The 19,477-nt window shown below is 55.8% G+C and overlaps 1 protein-coding gene across 3 annotated transcripts; it reads left to right on the top strand.

Moving 5' to 3' along the window:
• Nucleotides 1–5,899: 5,899 nt before the first annotated feature.
• On the top strand, nt 5,900–17,590 carry AMPD2 (adenosine monophosphate deaminase 2). 3 transcript variants are annotated; one of them, XM_004769711.3, is made up of 18 exons: nt 5,900–6,386; nt 11,334–11,464; nt 11,684–11,814; nt 12,207–12,275; nt 12,376–12,487; nt 12,741–12,927; nt 13,155–13,296; nt 13,407–13,496; nt 13,715–13,844; nt 13,949–14,143; nt 14,230–14,361; nt 14,500–14,663; nt 14,916–15,042; nt 15,136–15,299; nt 15,517–15,637; nt 15,933–16,106; nt 16,312–16,422; nt 16,551–17,590. In XM_004769711.3, the coding sequence occupies exons 1-18, from the start codon at nt 6,377–6,379 to the stop codon at nt 16,758–16,760; spliced, it is 2,400 nt and encodes a 799-aa protein (XP_004769768.2). In that variant the 5' UTR covers nt 5,900–6,376; the 3' UTR covers nt 16,761–17,590. The 3 variants fall into 3 exon arrangements, with proteins under 3 accessions (XP_004769768.2, XP_004769769.1, XP_012899911.1); XM_004769712.3 differs by lacking the exon at nt 5,900–6,386 and adding an exon at nt 6,412–7,399; XM_013044457.2 differs by lacking the exons at nt 5,900–6,386; nt 11,334–11,464; nt 11,684–11,814; nt 12,376–12,487.
• Nucleotides 17,591–19,477: the final 1,887 nt, after the last annotated feature.

Here is a 19,477-nt window from a genome sequence, read left to right as displayed (position 1 = left end):
AGGAAACTCTGCCCATCCTGAGGCTCCAGATTGTAAGAGTCTTGGTTTTAAAGGCTTCAAGGCATCAAAGCACCCTCTCCATCATACCAGGCTGGTCCTGGCAAGGAGTTTTGTTTAGGGTGATGCCCTTTGTGGAAAGATTAGAAATGTTTCTTCCAGCTCCACCTGTGGCTGCTGCACCAGGAAGCTATTAGCATATTGTTCTTTATGTTGGCTCATCTCTCTCTCTTCGTGCTTCTGGTACTAGCGCTTACCACTTCATACTGTGTTTTGTGTTGCACATGGGTTCCCCCTGGGCTGAATTCCTTCCCCTGGAGGTCAGGGACCAGATGTGATTCACCTTTGAATCCTTCTGACTTGGTGGTTTATCAGTGGACCCTCAGTAAAGGTTTGGTGACGGAAGGAAAGATAAAGGGTATGTGTAGACAGAATGAGGCTGCTTCCTGTCAACCCACTAAAGCCACCTGAGGCCACCTTCACTTGGCGAGTGAGCTTCTGCTGCTGTTTAGACTGGGGGTCTGCTTCCTTGGGAAACTGGACTCTAGCCTCTGGCTTTGCAAAGGTTGGGATGGCCCTCCCTCTGGCCCTCATTCCTGCTGCCCCTTCCTGGGGGGAAATGCTAGACTGCAGTCCCGCAGTTGCCTCTCGGACCTATCCAAGACTCCCTCCATGGGTCATATTTCTTTATGCCTGTTATTTCAGTTTAATTAAATGAGTTGCTGGTGGAACCTCCTCAGAAGGAGATACTTAAGAATGTGGCCCCAAAATTTGGTGCAAGGCCTAGCACAGTTCATCTGGGAGCTTCTTAGAAATGTAGGATCTCACGCCTCAACCTAGACCTTCTGATTCAGAACCAGCGTTGTAACAGAATTGCAGGTGACTCTAAGGATGTTAAAATTCAGGAAGTGCTGCCCTTGAAAGTATTAGGGAACTGTTTTCCCCTCAAACCTGCCTGATTACGAGGATCATCTGAGATGCTGGTTTCTGTGTATCATCAAATCTTAGATATCACTGGCTGGAAGATCACTCAGATTTCAAAGATCTTAACATATCCTGTATATTTTTAAAGGGGTGTGTTTTAGAATCATTATTTTCTGGTAATGGTGCTAATTCCAGAGCCTGAGAAACTATTTTAAAACAGGTAATATAGGTGATTATCATCATGTGGCAAGTTTGGAAAAAAACCTGATCTCGTTGGCCTGGAACACAATCCAGGCATGAAGATTTCCAAATTTCCCCCAGGTGATTCTAATGTGCAGCCAAGGGCTTGAGGATTTAACTTGAGTTTGAAAGGTTTAACGTGTTCTTTTCTTTTAGTGTGGAAATGTGCTGCAGTGGCCTGTCCACTGGGTCAGAAAAAGCGGGAGGTAGCACCTGGGGCTCCTACCTACTAGGTTCCCTGAGCCCCTGCTGAGCACGAGCATCTTCCTCCTTGCCTTTCAGTTGCATATCTGAGTATCTGGATGAGAAGCTCTGGGCCTGGAGCCCCGACACTCAGGGCTGATGGAGAAGTAGGTAGCCGCCAAGGTGCCTTCCATAGCGATCATGTTTTCCCAATCAAAACTTGGCAAATGCTCCTTGACTTAAGAGAAAACAGGAGAGTGTCTTTGAAATTGTGACTGTCTTGGAATCTCAGCTATAAAGTTTCAGTAATTATACCTCCCTAACCCTGCCCTAGCTTACCCACAATATTGATAACCTATACCCAGGCCAGAGCTGTGCCGAAATCTTCTCTGTTCGGAGCAGGGGACTGCCAGGAACTGTGCTAGACAAGTTGTGTGGCTCCTATCAGTTCATTCTAATGCTAACTTCAAGGTAAGTACTCTGTCACCAGTTTACAGTGGCTTGAGGGTTAAGTAACTTGTTCAAGGTCAGGTAAGCTTAATAAACAGATACATCAGGGGATCTTTCTACTACCCCCATATAAGCAGCCAGTAAAAGAACACTTGGACATAAAAGACAAATGCATAAGCTTGCTAACAGTAGCGATTGCATTTTGAAAAGAACCATGAACTTGTTTCACGCATAGGGAAAATGTTTGAGCTATTTCTTTTTCAGCTACCACCCTTGCAAACTTCTGTGCTGCTTCTACTTGTTTCCTAGTTGGCTGGGTTCCCATTCCCACTACTAAGCTGGTAAGGTAGCTCCTGACCCATGCCTGGCTTCTAATTGTGCTGACCCATCCTGGCGCCAGTGACCTCCTACCTCCCGTCGTCAGCTCCTGTGCCTTTCCTGTGGCTGTTCTACTTTATTAATTTGAATTCAGTGTCCTAGTGGAGTAGGTAAAGCATGTAGGTGCTATTCGCATTTAGAAGCACAGAAAGAGGATCGTCATCTTAATAGACAAGCTAGGATCAGCTACAGTTCAGGAGTCCTGGTTAATAGCCTGATAACCAAATGAGTGGAAAAAGACTCACCATTTCTCAACAAATTTTGTCCTGTTTCTTGGGCTAAGGGGAGATCTCAGGATCTGTCTTACCCTCAGTGGTGGGGACTGTGGTTAAAGCCTTGTCCTAGCTGGGCTTGGGAGCACATGAATGAGGAACTGCCTTCAGGACCTTCCAGTCCAAAGGAAGAGGAGAGGTAAATTCACAGAGAAGCAGTTTAATGAAAGGAACGCTTTGCTGGAGAATTCAGAGCTGTTCAAAACCCAGCCTCCACCCCTGATAGGCAAGAAAATTATAAACATATTTAACTGTCAGACTGAAAAATTCTGTAGAAGAAAGGAGGAAGTGACTAAATGAACAGACTTTGATTAGAGAAGCAGAACATAGAAATAAGGGTAAGGCATTTTGGGGAGAGGAAAGCATGAGAGAAGGCGTGGAGGTCTGAGGTGCAAACTGTGCTCAGGAAAGACGAAATGGGATATGTCGGCCAGTTGAGGATGGTGTAGGGGCAGCATTGGGGGTAGGCAGTGAGGGCCTGGAGTGGCAGGGCAGGGCGTGGCTAAAACCATTTGAAGACAAAAACAAGTACAGCTGGGTGCAGCTGCATGGTGCTATAAACAGTGTTTGGGGACTGGGGTTAGGGGTGACAGGGCTGTCTGGGCAAGCTGAGAAATAAGAGCTGAGCAGCTTAGTTTGAGAAGGATCTGGGCATAGGGGATGCTTTGAGGCACTGTTCTGGCCAAGGACAGGTGTGAGGCTGCAGGCATTCCCTCCCAAGCCCAGTGTCGGCAGAGAGTGGTCTGGCCTGGGGGGAAGTTGACCTGGCCTGGGGGGAAGTTGACCTCACATTGGGCTGCAGGCCAGAGTCTAAGAGAAGCATTTATCAGAGAATTAAGTGGGGGCCTAGGGCTCAGGGAGGGCCATTTAAAAGGAACCCTCTGGTGAATAGGGTAGGAGGGAGGAAGCTGTGTTAGAGCTAGGGAAGATCCCAGAAGCTCAAAGACAACATTAAGAAGCTGGAGGCCAAGGGGGATGACTCACTCCTCATTTCCCAAACTGTTCTTTGTAGACGTGAACCCCGCTGAGATTTTTTCTGGTGTTGTGTAGGTGGGGAGATCGATGCTTAGCTGTAATCAGCGCACACTTCCAAGCAGGGATGGCGTACCAAATGGCCTGGAAATAGGAGAGGGTTACCAGGTGAAGGGTGTGTTGCAGTGGGACTGGGGAGGAGCACAAAGGGACTAGTGAACCAGTTTGCCTGTGTGAGGAGGAGGGCAGGGATTGCCACGTATGGGCTGATTAGGTAGGTAGGTCTGAATCAAGGGGGAATCCTAATGAGACCTAGCCCAATACAAGATACCACCCCCTTAAAACTATGTCAAAATTTGCATTTTGTCAGAATATAGATGACCTTCTACATGGTTACCTGCTGCTTGATTTTTAATTTTGAGATTTATTTTGTTACTCATTGTTGAGGGCATAATGGCTTCAAAATTCCTAAAGATCCCAAGACCAATTTATTCTGGGGTTAAGACCCAGGAGAGTCTGTTGGGGGTGGGGTGTGGAGGCTATTACAGATTTGTTGTTTCCTATGCCCTTGATTATAAAAGTAATGGATCTGCATTGTAGACAATTTTTTAAATGCAGATGAGTATAAAGAAGGAAATAAATATAATTCCCCATTCTACTGCCTACAGATAATCACTTGTAAACCTTCTGGTGGTTTGTTTTCTATGCATATATGTCACATATTTAGGGCCATACTGTATGTACGGATTTTTACGTTCATTTTTTTAAACCAAGCCTTACATTATAAATATCCGCCTCATTAAGAAGTTCTCCAAGAACAATTTTTAATGGTTGTATTTCATTGCGTGCATCTGACAAAACTGAAACATCCCCCTGTTTTGGACCTTAATGTTTCCAGCTTTTCTATGTGATAAACATTGCAGTGATGAACAAATTTGTGCATATTTTTCTGACCGCTCTTTTCAGCACAGTTTTCTGAAAGTGGAATTACAGGGTCAAGTAAGTGGAATTACAGGGTCAAGTAATAATGAACTTTTTTTTTTTTTAAGAACTTTATTTATTTATTTGGCAGAGATCACAAGTAGGCAGAGAGGCAGGCAGAGAGAGAGGAAGGGAAGCAGGCCCCTGCTGAGCAAAGAGCCCGAGATCCCAGTACCCTGAGATCATGACCGGAGCCGAAGGCAGTGGCCCAACCCACTGAGCCACCCAGGCGCCCAATAATGAACTCTTTAAAGACATTTGATTATGTATTACCAAATGGCCTTCAGACAGGTTACATTGCTTGTGGTGCCCACCAGTAGTATGTGTGTGTCCCATCTCACAACCCCCTTAATCTTTGTTAATTTTATGGGTAAACATGGAATTTCCCTTCTTGTGTTGCTTCTTTGTGAGGTGAACTCCCCCACCCCCAGGTCTGTGGACACGTGGTTTTTTGAGCTTGCCCATGGTGAGAAGCAGCAGGCAGAGATCAATAGAGGTGAAACCAGATATACAGGGATAATAGGGTTCAGGGTCCAGAATCCAGCCTGGGGAGAGGTGGAGGAGGCAAGAGTTTGGGAAGGAATCTGGCTGTGGGGGTGGTGAGAACTGGGAGGAGCTGGACAAACAGCATTAGTACAGCTGGGTGTGGGGGACAAAGGGCTCCCACAATGGGGAGAAGTAGGAAAAAGACTAATTGCTGCTAACACACTGAAGATACCAATGGTCTTAGGAACACCCCCCTCAAGTTCCCTTTAGGTAGGATTCTCTGTCACTTGGAAGTGGAGTGCTAGCTGGGTGGAGTGTCTGCAGTCCCCCCAAACAGCCCAAACTGCACTTCTTTATAGGCTGCGAGGAGAATCATTACCGTGTGAGGTTGTCAACAGGGAACCAAGGCCAAGGACATAGCTGGATAAGACATTAACTGAATAGTAACTACAGGCCAGGCACTGTTCTAAGGACTTGACTTAATTAACTCATTTATCTTAACCACCACAATACAAAGCAGTGTCTCACACAGTCATTTTCCCATGAAATAGAGAAGAGACCAGTAACTTTACCAACATCAATCACAAAGTAGGTGGAGGAGTATGGAATTGAACCCATGTATTCTGTCTTCAGAGTCTTAACTTTTAACCAATAAATATAGAAGTAAATGCGGGAAGGGGAGCCAGAATTGTAGGGCACACCCTGTTTATCTATGCCTGCCAGAAGAAAACGGACGACCTAGAGTGAGAATGCCGGGGTAGGACTTCTAAAAGTGATTTAATCTTGAGACACTACTAGTTATCTTTTACTAGCCACCGACTTTATGGCAGGCACCACGAAAATGTGCTTAACAATGCTCCCAGTAACTCCCTTGAGTGCGATTACACCACCCCATTTCACGGATGAGGAAGCTGACGCACATGACTTGCCCAAGACCTGGCCCGGCCAACTGCAGAGTGGCGGCTGCCCACGTGGCGTGGCGCGGGGAAGCGGAACGCGGCGGGGGCGGGGCCTGCCCGGCGGGGGCGGGGCCTCGGATCTGGCGGGGCCTCAGGCCTCGGAGAAGCTCCTTGGCTCTAACAAGGCTTTGGTGGGGTCGCACCTGTTGCGTGACTCCCCCGCAGTCCAGCCTCGGTAGTCCGATCCCGAACACCCAGAGAGTGTGGAGAGAAGCTCAGACGAGTTCCGGGTCCTGCTCTCTGGGAAGCACGTGGCCTGCTCGCCTCTTGAGCAGAGAGCTGGGGGTCGGGACTCCCGGGTCTTCGCGAAAGGTCCGTGCAGCGGCCGAGGTCTACCGGGGCCCACCTTCCGCCTCCGGGCATTTTTTAAAGACTGCCTTCCTTCTTCCATATCCGTGCCGGGGGCAGGGGACCTCGGAGGGACTTGGCCAGGATCTGGGTCCCAGCCCTCCCCCCCTCCTTTGCGACCTCCGCTTCCCGGCTGGGCAGACCCTGGCGGGCAGCCTCCCCGGTACCCCTGCGGGCTCGGGCAGCATGGCCTCAGGTGAGTGTATGTGCGCGTCTGTTGGGGGTAGGGTCTCTGGGACGGAGAAGTGCATGGCCTGGATGACAAGCGGGTGGGGGTCTCAGCACAGCCAGCAGACCTAGGGAAGGTGGCCGTCTCCTCCTGGGGCGGGCCTGGGAGAGCAGAGCCTGAGTGCGAAAAGACAGAAAAGTCTGAAGTTGTTGGTGTCTCTTTCCTAGCCGCCGCCCCCCACTCCCCCCAACCAGAAGCCCCTGCCTCTTGGCCTCCCTGCCGTCCTAGAAGGTAGCTTCTGCCGGTCAGTGGAATTTTCCCAAGACAGGCTCCTCCCTGCTGGGCCGGGATTCTCAGTTCTACCCCCATCCTCCCAGAGCTGGACTACTCCTGGGGCTGGGAGTCTGATAGAGAAGAGAAAAAGGGACTGTGCCCCAGAGGGGCTGGGTTTTCACGGAGAACGCTTGCTCTGAGACAGTGTGTTCTGAGTTTGGGGGAGCTCGGGCTGGATTTCTGTTTATTACTATTTTTTTCTCCTATGCTGGCTGGACCAGCTAGCCCGGACTTTGACTCCTGTGCCCCAGAGCCCTGGCAAGGGGCAAGGGCTCCTGAAGGGGTCAGTGGAGTGCTGGGGGCTGGCCCTTCCCCATCTTGTTTGCTAACCTCCACCCTCCACCTCCGCCCCCCAGGCCCAGCTAGCAGCAGTCGCGTCACTCCAGGGTCTGAGGAGGGAAGGGAGGGGATAAGAGGCGGGGATGGAGGCCCCCCTCCCCGAGGTTGCCTAGACAACATCAGAAATCGTGGCCAGGGCCTCTTCCGCCTGCGGGGCTTCTGCTTCCTGCATCAGTCACTCCCGCTGGGGGCGGGGCGGAGGAAGGGGTTGGATGTGGCAGAGCCGGGCCCAGCTGGAGCGGCTCGGACTCCCCCCGCCATCTCCGCGGCTGGAGCCATGGCATCCAACCCATCTGGCCCCGGCAATCCCAAGGCCAAATATCCCTTTAAGAAGCGGGTCAGCTTGCAGGCCTCCTCTGCAGTACCAGGTGAGTGTGGGCTTCCTAGCCTAGGGCGCGGGCTCTACGCGACCACCGCTAGCCCAAGCCACTGGTCCTGTATGTGTGTTGTTGGAGGGGCTGCATCTGCATCCCCTCTGGGGTTATGCCCCTCCTTGTCCTCCGTCCGAGGGACAGCTGGCTTGGAAGGTGGGGTGGAAGGTGACAGCTTCTGTGTTGGGGGTGCTGCCCTCGGTAACAAGGAGTGGGCGCAGGTGTGGGTGCAGCAAGAGGTGTGTTTGCACACGTGTCAGCGTGCGGATGTGCTCAGACCGTGTGCATGTGGAGCGTGTGTGAATGGAGAGGGTGATGTGTGGGACTGGCTGCTTTGTGGGCTGGCCACACTGCCGGCGGCTGTGTCTTTACTGGGCAGGCTCGGGCTTAGTGGTTAGTTCTTTCTAGGACCCTAGATCTGGAATCCCGTTCCTGGGGAGGGGGCTCTGATATTCAGGCACACTCATTGCTACTGGGCATCCTGGGGGCTGGGGGCTCAACCATATCCATCATTTGCTGTTGGCCCATTCTTGGTTTTCCTGTGGACTTCCTCAGAAGTACGGGGTGTCCTTGGGCCAGGCCTGTTTCGGGGGTTCTGGCTGGGGCCACTGCCTGCTTGTGTGCTCCTGTACCCTTTGGTTTGGCTCCTGCTTTGGGAAGCATCTCTGCACCATTCGGAGCAGGCAGCGTGGTGTGGCTGTGTCCATCTCCTGAGTCTGCCTGAGTCTGCTAGCTGAGGGATATCTACCTATTGTCTGCTGCCCCCAGGCTTTGTGGCTAAGGAAGGACACCTCCACCCCCCATTTTGGTGACCAGGTCAAGCCAGCGTCTTCCCCCGCCTCCCCTCAGCAGCTATCTGTACCTATAGCCTGACCATCCATCCCCTGTATTTTCTTATGCCATTGAAAATCCTGCCCAGGGGTCAGGGCTGTTCTGAGGGTCTGTGTTTTCCGTGCCTAGGTCTTGGCCCTCCAGAGAGTGTGTCCCCTGGGGCTAGATCTGTAATCTTGGGTGGTCACTCAGTGGGAGCATCTGAGACTTAGGGGTTGAAGCCTTGGGCATGTCTCTGCCTCTCGACTGAGGCAGTCCTGGCAGGGAGTGAGGGACTCCTGGTCAGAGGGTAGATGAGGAGGCAAGATCTTGGTTGGTGGAAGCAGTTCCCTCTGGCTTTTGGTGGACTACTTGTGTTTGTGTGTGTGTGTGTTGCAGTGCGCAGGCTCTGGGGAAGGGACCAGTAGGCAGGAAGCTGGGTCTTCTAGGCCTGGGCTCAGAGCATGGAGCCTCTTACCTCTAGTGAACCCTGTGCGGAGACCTGCAGCCTGGAGGAAGGGTTCTGGCCGCTGGAACCTGTCCTCGTCACTCCAGTGTTTCTGTTGACATCCTGGGCCACCCTGCTCAGACGGGAGGGTGAGATTAGGACCTTCAGTTCAGCTTCAGTTCAGTTCAGTTCAGCTCCTGCTGCCCTGGAGGTCTGTGGGCGGCCTCTCCTGCTGGGAGCTAGGAGGGAGGAGTTGTGTAAGGTCAGGGTTCTTGGGCAGGCAAGGACCTGGGACTCTGTCTTATACTCTGGGTATGGAGCAGGTGCCTATCTTTCTTTCCTCTTCCTACTCTGCCCTCTTCCAAGGACTAGATAGTGTCCCCCTACCTCCCCCCAGTCTCTTCTCCCGTCAAGTTCCATTCTCTTTCCTGTCCTTCATGGTTTGGTTGTGCTGGCCTGCACTGGGCCCGAGTAGGTCTCCCTGGTAGGTTGGACTGTATGTGCTAGGTGTTTTGGAGGGTCCCAGGAGTTCATAATCGCAGATAATGGTGTTTTACACAACACTTGCAGAGCTGTATCTCTGTGAGCCTTAAGGCGGTTGGTGGATATAGATGGGGCTGGCTCTGCTTATCGCCCCTTTATAGACAGGACTTGAAGGCTCCGGGAGGCAGAGACAGGCTAGTAAGTGGGAACTGAGTCAGACTCAAGTCCTCCAGATTCTAGTCCTTTATCTCCTACACTTTTCCTCCTGGACAGTTTGTTCCCAATGATAGGCTTCGAAAGGAGACTGGAGGTCTGGGGAGCCATGGATCAGGCCCCATCGGCAGCAGAGAAGCTCAGTACCTGGTCCCTACCTGTACTGAGTCACTTCCCTCACTGCCTGCCAGCTTCTCTCCCTGGAAGAGGCTTTGTCTGTCCCCAGGGACCCCACAGACAGGGACACAGGGGACATTGGTGAGCAAAACAAGGCTGGCCTGGGGCTGTTATGTGCAGAGATGAGGTCTGCTGACCTCCCCTTCTCCCCCCCTACCCCTGGGCCACCCTGACCCTACCTGCTCACTGTTCCAGAGGGTGGGAGGCTCAGCCCTGACCCTCCCTGTATCAGCCTATCCTGCTGCGGCCCCCTGGGGGGAAGGCCTTTTTAGTAGGCCAGGCCTTTTTACTGGGCCTTTTTATCTTATAGGTTAAAGTCATTCCTTTCTGAGCTGGCTTTTATTTCCCAACTCTGGTGCTCCTTCCCTTGATTTCTGGCTCCCCTGGGCCTCCCTAGCCCCCTGCTCTCTGTCATCCTAGGGTCTCCCCTGCATGCAGCAGCACTTGGTACAGCCCGTGCCGGCCCCTGAGCTGTCCTGGGGGACTGGCTACTGCTCCACTCAGCAAGGCAGCGGGCGGGCGAGGGGCCCAGGGCTGCTGGCTGGAGCTGCCCGAACTCTGTAGGTAGGACCCAGGCTGGCACCAGGGAGAGCGGGGGCTGGGTCCTGGTTCTAGGGCAGGCACCTCGGCTTCCCTTTGTCCAGCCTCTGGACCCAACTCTGGAGGATCGTGAAGTGAGCCCACAGACTTAAAGGCACGCTACCTGGGCAGAACCTCCAGTCCATCCCTAAGATGGGGAAAGGAGGGTGCTGGAAGGCAGTCCCCTTCCGAGCAGGCTGGGAGAGCGGAGTTTGGTGTGGAGAGCTTTGCGGGGGTAGGGAGGGTGGGCTGATAGCCCAGGGAAGGTCTGAGTTGCCTGGGAGCTCAGGCAGCCCCCAGACTAGCAGCTTCGGGCCTTTAGTGCCTGCGTCCTGGTGGTACAGCTGAGGAGTTCAGCCTTCCATGTAGAGAGGCCCTGGCTTCTGATCCTCCCTTCCCCGGGCCCTCCCTGGGGCCTCCGGCCCAGATCCTGGGGCCTCCGAGTGGCGCAGACTGTTTGTGGCAGCTCCCTTTGGAGGGGCAGCCAGCAGTGGGAGGGGCCAGCTGGGGCCAGGCTGCATCTTGGCAGCCCCAGGGTCCTGGGGGAGAGGGCACGCCCCTGGGGAGGAGGTAGGGTTCCTGCTGCCATCCAGGCCCTCCGCTTCCTGTCCTCTTCCCTTGGGTTCTGGTGCCCAGGTCAGAGCTGAGTGGCAGCTGTATGTTGCCTATGCTCTGAAGGTCTGGGATGTCGGGCACTGGACCCTGGGTTTCTGGGAGGAGGGTCACTGGGTCCAGAAGCAGGTCTGATCAGGGCCGGCCTGCCTGCCTGCCCTGGGAACTGTGGACTGGGAACTGCTGGCTCAGTCACTGGGTCCTTCATGAGCATGTGGGGTGTGTGTGTGTGTATGTGTGTGTATGCGTGCGCATACGTGTACGTGTGTGCCTGCCTGTAGGAGGTCGCCTGCTCACTGAGGCAGCACTTCGTAGTGCAGAATTCGGATTCTTACTCCCGGAGTGAGTGAATCCTCTAGCTCTAGAGGCTGCCTCAGGAACCCCCATGCCTGAGCCTGGAATGGGTGAGGGGCCCTGTGCCAGAAGGTGAAGGTGAGGTCCTCTGGGAGCCACAGGCAGGCTCACTCCTCGGCCTCTGAGGAGGCACAGCCCACTTTGCAGGCTCTGGCCTCTCTCTGGGAAAGGCCTGGGGTGCATGGGGGCCCTGGGCTTCTGGTGTACCCAGGCCCTGCCCTCCACCCTTTGACCCTGGCATCGATGTCTCCACAGAGGCTCGGGGTGGGCTGGGGGCCCCTCCGCTGCAGTCGGCCCGATCCCTGCCAGGCCCTGCCCCCTGCCTCAAGCACTTCCCACTTGACCTGCGCACGTCCATGGATGGCAAATGCAAGGAGATCGCCGAGGTATCACCTGGCACCGCACCCTATGTCCCTCCACTGCCGTCCCCATGTCCTGTCTCTGCTCCCCACCCCCGTCCATCTCAGCCATCCCCTTACTCCACGCTTGGCTGTGCCCTGACCCCTAGCCTCCCCCAGGTACCTCCAGCTCCTGCTGCGCTCACCCCAGCCCTAGATGCTGCAAGGGAGGGCCTGGCATACTGACCCTGCCTTCCCTCCCACCAGGAGCTGTTCAGCCGCTCCCTGGCTGAGAGTGAGCTCCGCAGCGCCCCATACGAGTTTCCCGAGGAGAGCCCCATTGAGCAGCTGGAGGAGCGGAGGCAGCGCCTGGAGAGGCAGATCAGCCAGGATGTCAAGTAAGGCCCCAGCCCTACAGTCCGGCAGGCAGCCATGGCATGGAGGGGGCACAGGGAAGTCTGCCCAGTGTCCCTCTGTCTCCACTGGGACACCTTCAGAGCCCCGTCTCTGTCCCTTTCCCACTCCGTCCTCCCTCAGGGACCCACTAGGGAGGGAGCATAGAGCAGTGGTCTGAAGCACAGGCTTTGGAGTACAGCTCTTGGGTCCTGGTTCTGTGTGGTACCCACCTGTGTGGCCTAGAACATGTCACTCAGCTTTGGGGTGTGCTTTCTCGTTTATAACGTGGGAGCCTTGAGGAACAACACGTGCACAGCAGCCAGCACCGGGCAGGGACCTGAGAGCCAGGGCATCCCTTGTCATTGGCCTGACCTCTTGTGCCTCTCCCTTTTAGGCTGGAGCCAGACATCCTTCTTCGGGCCAAGCAAGATTTCCTGAAGACAGATAGTACTTCAGACTTCCAGTGAGGAGGGTGGAGGGGCGCAGAGGGATGTGGGGATGTGGGGCTGGGGCCTCTCCTGCTGCGGGCTCTAGCCCCCCTCCTTTGTGCTCACCCCTTTTAGGCTCTACAAGGAGCAGGGTGAGGGGCAAGGTGACTGGGGCCTGCGAGAGCGAGAGGTGGTGCTAGAGCGGGAATTTCAGCGGGTCACCATCTCCGGCGAGGAGAAGTGTGGGGTCAGTGTGGGCAGGGCCTTGGGTCTCTCTACCCCTGTCATCCCCATGTGTCCCAGTGGGCTGCCCCAGCCTCGGAGCTGGGTGTGGCTCAGAGAGGGCATTTCTCTTCCCAAAAGCAGGAGGGGCGAGCGGTCTGTGGCTGGGAGCTAGCGGATGCACTCTTTTCCAGGGTCAAGGCTTCGGGGAGGAGGCAAGGGTGAGCCTGGTCTGAGTCTGAGAGCAGGGAGAGTGACCCCAGGGTCCTTGTCTCTAGGTGCCATTCACAGACCTGCTGGATGCAGCCAAGAGCGTGGTGCGGGCTCTTTTCATCCGGGAGAAGTACATGGCCCTCTCGCTGCAGAGTTTCTGCCCCACCACCCGCCGGTACCTGCAGCAGCTGGCTGAGAAGCCTCTGGAGACACGGACCTACGAGCAGGGCCCCGACACCCCTGTGTCCGCTGGTGGGAGCCCCCCTCCCTGCCCTGCTCCAAGCACCCCTATGTCCCCAACTCCCTGGGAAACTCCACCCCGCCTGCTTCTCACTCCCTGCCCTCCCACCAGGCTCATGCCAGCCTCTTGGCTCCCGGTGGGTGGAGGCAGGGGCAGGAGATCTCCCGCTCTATGGGGCCTCTGGGCAGGGCAGCTGATGGCCCAGAAGAGCCCTAACTCTTCCCTCCCTGCCCCGCAGATGCCCCGGTGCACCCCCCCGCGCTGGAGCAGCACCCCTATGAGTACTGTGAGCCAAGCACCATGCCTGGGGACCTGGGCTTGGGTCTGCGCATGGTGCAGGGCGTGGTGCATGTCTACACCCGCAGGGAACCCGATGAGCAGTAAGCGGGTGTGAGGAGTGCTGGGGGGGAGCTGTGTGGGGGCTACACTGGCTGGGGAGGGCCCACAGGGCACAACTTGCTCCCTCACCCGAGCTCCCCACACCTGCCAGCTGCCTGGAGGTGGAGCTGCCGTACCCTGACCTGCAGGAATTTGTGGCAGACGTCAATGTGCTTATGGCTCTGATCATCAACGGCCCCATGTGAGTTCCTGCCAGGCCCAGACTCTCCGCTTCCTTCTAGCCTGGACCGTACCACCCCAGCCCTGCCGCACACACCTGCCGTCCCTTCACAACCTTTCACAGTTACCAACCCAGACTTTCCCCCCATCCATTGCCCCATGCGCAGCCTCAGTGCTCTCCCCACCCTCTCCCCTGCCGTACGTGGCCCAGAGCCTCAGCTGCATTCTGTCCCTCCCCAGAAAGTCCTTCTGCTATCGCCGGCTCCAATACCTGAGCTCCAAGTTCCAGATGCATGTGCTGCTCAATGAGATGAAGGAGCTGGCCGCCCAGAAGAAGGTGCCACACCGGGATTTCTACAACATCCGCAAGGTGGGGCCTCCCCCGCAGGCCTGGTCCTGCACCCCCACCCGGCCTCCCTTGGTAGACTGGACTCCAGGGAACCCAGTGGCCATCCCCCCGCTGTTGCACCCCAGGTGGACACACACATCCATGCCTCGTCCTGCATGAACCAGAAGCACCTGCTGCGTTTCATCAAGCGTGCGATGAAGCGACACCTGGAGGAGATCGTGCACGTGGAGCAGGGCCGAGAGCAGACGCTGCGGGAGGTCTTTGAGAGCATGAATCTCACTGCATATGACCTGAGTGTGGACACGCTGGACATGCACGCGGTCTGTCCTGGTGGCCCAGGGCTGAGGGGCTGGGTCAGAGTGTGGCCAGGGGGCACGGGTGACCTGGGCCTGCCCCTCTTCCCCAGGACAGGAACACCTTCCATCGATTTGACAAGTTCAATGCCAAATACAACCCCATTGGGGAGTCTGTCCTCCGAGAGATCTTCATCAAGACCGACAACAGGGTTTCTGGAAAGTACTTTGCCCACATTATCAAGGTGAGGAGGAGGGACCGCCCAGGCCCGTGGGCAGGGGCAGCATGAGACTTGGCCAGCCCTTCACCTGACTGCACAGTAGCCCGGTGTCATGAGTGGATAAGCGGGGCGGTTTTTCCTTATCCCCTGCATGTCTTTCAGGAGGTGATGTCAGATCTGGAGGAGAGCAAATACCAGAACGCAGAGCTGCGGCTCTCCATCTATGGGCGCTCGAGGGATGAGTGGGACAAGCTGGCATGCTGGGCTGTGAAGCACCGAGTTCACTCTCCCAACGTGCGCTGGCTCGTGCAAGTGCCCCGCCTCTTGTGAGTGTCCTTTGGGGCAGGAGGGAGCATGCGGAGGCAGAGTTCAAGGGGATGGCACTTGCCTCCTGCCTGCCTGGGATGGCAGGGCCTCCCTGCCAAGCCACATCAGAGTGGAAGGGGAGCCCCCTGGTTCTGCTCGTGGTCCGCCCAGCCTGGCCCACCTGGTGTTGTGCGGAAGTGCTTCTGTGAGTGCAGGCCAGGCTCCCATGCTGACTGACCCACACATCCCGCGTGCATCCGTCTTGCCTGCAGTGACGTGTACCGTACCAAGGGCCAGCTGGCCAACTTCCAGGAGATGCTGGAGAACATCTTCCTGCCGCTCTTCGAGGCCACCGTGCACCCTGCCAGCCACCCGGAGCTGCACCTGTTCTTGGAGCACGTGAGGGGGCTGCACGGGTCAGGGGAGAGGAGGGGGGCCTGCCTCGGTTGGGGGAGCTGCAGTTCTGGGCCTGACCCCCGGCTCCCATGCCAGGTGGATGGCTTTGACAGCGTGGATGATGAGTCTAAGCCCGAGAATCACGTCTTCAACCTGGAGAGCCCTCTCCCCGAAGCGTGGGTGGAGGAGGACAACCCACCCTACGCCTACTACCTGTACTACACCTTTGCCAACATGGCCACGCTGAACCACCTGCGCAGGTGCCCGTCCTGCCAGTGCGGCATCTGCTCCCCCTGCCCTGGGGCCACCGGAGCCCTGACCCACCATGCCCCCACTCCTGGACCCAGCGAGTTCTTTCCGGTCTCAGCCCTCACAGCCAAGAATCTGCCCCTGGCCCTTTGTCCCAGGTCCACAGGGTCACCGGTTGGGGCCTGGGAACCTGGGCTTGGGCACTAACACGCTTTCTCTAACCCCCAGGCAGAGGGGCTTTCACACGTTTGTGCTGAGGCCACATTGTGGGGAAGCCGGGCCCATCCACCACCTGGTGTCGGCCTTCATGCTGGCCGAGAACATTTCTCACGGGCTGCTTCTGCGCAAGGTCAGGGTCTGCACCCCCAGCCTCCCCTCCCAGTCACTCACCTTCCTTTCAACCCTTCAAGTCTCTTGAACAGAGCTACTGATCTTCCTCCTTACCAAACCCCCAGTTTGGCCCCCTGCACACCCCAGCTTCTAAACCGTGGGCCTTGTTCAGATCTTGGCTGTAAATGACCCTCTACACGTCAGGCCCAGCCCAGGCTCCCCACCCCCTCCTCCTGCAGCCTGTACCCTCCAGAACCAGTGTCCTGCCCACCTGAGGCCGCCTGACGGACCCTCCCCCACTATTGCCTGCCCAGGCCCCAGTGCTGCAGTACCTGTATTACCTGGCCCAGATTGGCATCGCCATGTCTCCACTCAGCAACAACAGTCTTTTCCTCAGCTACCACCGGAACCCGCTACCCGAGTACCTGTCCCGTGGTCTCATGGTTTCTCTGTCCACCGATGATCCCCTGCAGTTCCACTTCACCAAGGTCAGAGCCTGGGAGGTGGTCAGTTGGATGCTAAGGGAACGCGGGTCCCTGGGTCTGGGGGCTGGTGCTGCCCCCCGCTGGTGGAGTGTGGCACATCTTGTGGCTGTGGCGGATCCCGCCCAGAAGGGGGTGGTGCAAGGACAGGTGGGCGGGGACTGGGTGGCAGGTCCGTGTGCACCCTCCTGAGGGCACCTGGCCTGCGCAGGAGCCTCTGATGGAAGAGTACAGCATCGCCACCCAGGTGTGGAAGCTCAGCTCCTGCGACATGTGTGAGCTGGCCCGGAACAGTGTGCTCATGAGCGGCTTCTCCCACAAGGTACTACCCCCCCACCTGGAGCCTGGTGCTGGCCCTTTCCTCCCCTGTGCGCTTGGGAAGGTCCCTGGGGGGCTGGCCCTGGGGTGGTTCGGGGCTGTGGCCCTGCCTGACAGCCCTGCCCACTGCAGGTGAAGAGCCACTGGCTGGGACCCAACTATACCAAGGAGGGCCCTGAGGGCAATGATATCCGCCGCACCAACGTGCCAGACATCCGAGTGGGCTACCGCTATGAGACTCTGTGCCAGGAGTTGGCGCTCATCACACAGGCAGTCCAGAGTGAGATGCTGGAGACCATCCCCGAGGAGAGCGGGGTCACGACAAGCCCAGGGCCTCAGTGAGCCCAGCCTGCCGTGTCCCCCGCTTCTCAGCACCTCAACCACGTTTTCTCTTCCCCTCTCTCCCTGCCGTTGTGTCTGCATGTGTCTGTTCTTTTTTGTTCTGTCCTGCATGTCTCCAACCTGTGTGTGTCCCTGTGCCACCTCCGGGAAGGTGGGGCACAGAGTCTGCTTTGCCCTTGTTTTGACTCAGATGGGACTTGATGGCCCAGGTTTGCTGGCTGCCCTGCCCGTGACCCTGTCCCGGGAACTTCTGAAGCCTGGCTGTCCTGTGGGCGTCTCGGTGTCCACAGGAGCTTGGGATGGTTGAGGGGGGCTGGCCCCTCCAGCCTTTGGGGTCCCACCTGGGCAGATGTTGTCTCATGTGTGTGGCTGAAGAGCCAGGCGGGTGGGGCCCGAGCAGATCTGCCAGGGCATCTGTGGCACTCAGGCAGCTCTAGCGAGCACGGCTGGGCGGAGATCTCAGTCATACCCCTGGCAGCCTGGACTCGGGCCTCGGAGGCACTGGACCACCATCTCCCCCATGTCACTGCCTAGCAGTCTTTTCTGTCCTTTCTCTGGTCCACATGCTCCTCTGGTGTCTGCTTCCTGTGCCTCTGTGGGAGGGGGCAGCTGCCCTGTGTTGTCTCTGGGGCCACTGCAGGTGGAGGGTCCTGCATCTGTCACCAGCCCTGGGGGTGGGAGTCCCACGACAGTCCCCAGAGTTTTTGACCAGATCTGAATCCACCTGGCCCTCTGCATTGTGTTTTGGACCGAGGCCTTTGCCGTGAAATGCAGTGTTTCATACAATCCCATCTTTCCTAGTGCATGAGAAATAAAGATTATTTAAGTAATGAGGCAGGTGGGATCTCTGTTCAGAGAGGGAGAGCCCTGGGCATGGTGGCGGAGGGAGGATCCAGGAGCATCATGGATCCAGAGACGGCAGGTCCCAAGGGGAGCGACTGTGCTTGACTGGTGTGTGTGTGTGCCCATGGAAACGGACTAAGGAAGCTGGGTGGCAGGCGAGGCCTACCGGGGACACAGCTGCTGCCCCAGGCCTTCGTCCAGCCTGCCCCCTCTGAAGTGGGCACTTGGTTCCGGGTCTGGGGCACATTCCTGTCATACCAGTTGGAGGACTGGTATCCCCTCCATCTCCTACTTCTTACTTCCAGCCTCTCGGGACTGCGGGGTTAATGTGGGAATCCGCACTCAAAAGCAGACTTGAGGCCAGTGGTTCTCAAACTTGGGACAGGAGGCTCTTCTGGGGGACTTGTTTAAAATGCCGTTCCCAGGTCCTACCCTCAGGGATGCTGATTCCTCAGGGGGAAGGTGTGGCGTGGCCATCTGCGGGCTCCCCTGCTCATGATCTTACAGGGGTGGGAGCAGGCCTCTGTCTTTGGGATCCAGGCTTAAATGACTTGGCTCCAGTCCACATTTTACGTGCAGTCTCTGGGTTACCTCCTTGAGTGGGCACAGAGGTTGCTGGAATGTGCTGCCCAAGTAAGGGGGAAAGTGGAATGTGACCTGTGCCGAGCAGGGTCTCGGGTCGGTGACAGAGAAGTCTACAGCAGCTGAGTGAGAGCTAGAAGGGCTGGTGCTTCAGAAGCACTCAGCCCTGGGACAGGAGTGGGAGTAACCGAGGGCCCAGTGAGGGAGCAGGAGGCTGGCTTCCTCTCCTCCCGTCAGCTTGCTGGGCCCCAGCCCCGTCTCTCCCTGGCAGACTCACCAGGCGTCTCTGGGCAGAAGCTCTCCTGCTGCCCCTGCCTCCTGAGGGCCACCAGCCACCAGGCTTGTGCCTGGCCAGAACCAGGGCTCTGGCCTGCTCCAGAAGGCCTCATTTATTAATTTGTTCTAGCCATTTCCAGATGGTAAAGCTGCACATGAGAGCAGAATGCCTAGACAGAGATTGTCCCACGCTGGCTGTCCTGGAGCAGAAGGCGGGGGCTCAGGGCCCTGGGCTCCCCACCCCAACCCCAGGCCTTGTCTGCTCAAGGAATGTGACTTTTCCATATAACATGTTCTCATGCTTTGTAACATTCTCAGTGTGTGCTGAGGCCTAACCCTCAGAATAGGACCAATGTTGAAGAGTTCCTTAGCAACTTCTCCCTCTTCTTAAAAAATGACTTGTTTCTGGTTTTTTAGTTTCTCAAGAATTGCTCTTTTAAACATTTACTGAGAGCAAATAATTTTACAAGAGTAAGGCCATAATAGTTTTTCCTATCTGAAAAGAAAATAACTTTAATTTAGAGGAATTTGGAAACTATAGAAAAATGGGAAGAAGAAAAAAGCCCGCTCACAGTCTACCAGTTTCAACAACTATTTGCTGATCATTGGCATGTCTGCAATATGTTTACATATTTTATTTTATTTTTATTTATATATTTTTTCTTTAGAGAAAGAGCACATGTGTGGATCTTTAGAGAAAGAGCACATGTAGGGATCCTGTCAGAGTGGGAAAGGGAGAGAATCTTAAGCAGGCTCCATGCCTGGTGTGGAGCCTGACGGGCTCGGTCTCATGACCCTGAGATCATGATCTGAGCTGAAATCAAGAGTCTTCTGACTAAGCCACCCAGGTGCCCCTTTATATATCTTAAATACATATGTATATATTCCTTTCAGCTCTTTTCTAAGAGGGCATTTTTGAGTTGAGATCATATACATATAACTTCATGTTCCTAAAATACTTTAATGTAGGTCCTTTCACGTTTCATTAAAATAACCTTTATAGGGTCACCTGGGTG

The sequence above is a fragment of the Mustela putorius genome, unplaced genomic scaffold (assembly GCF_011764305.1).
Source record: "Mustela putorius furo isolate JIRA1106 unplaced genomic scaffold, ASM1176430v1.1 tig00000585_pilon_pilon_pilon, whole genome shotgun sequence".
In the NCBI taxonomy this organism is placed as follows: Eukaryota; Metazoa; Chordata; class Mammalia; order Carnivora; family Mustelidae; genus Mustela; species Mustela putorius.
Note: the sequence above shows the minus strand (reverse complement) of the source record. Positions and strands in the feature narration are given on the sequence as shown.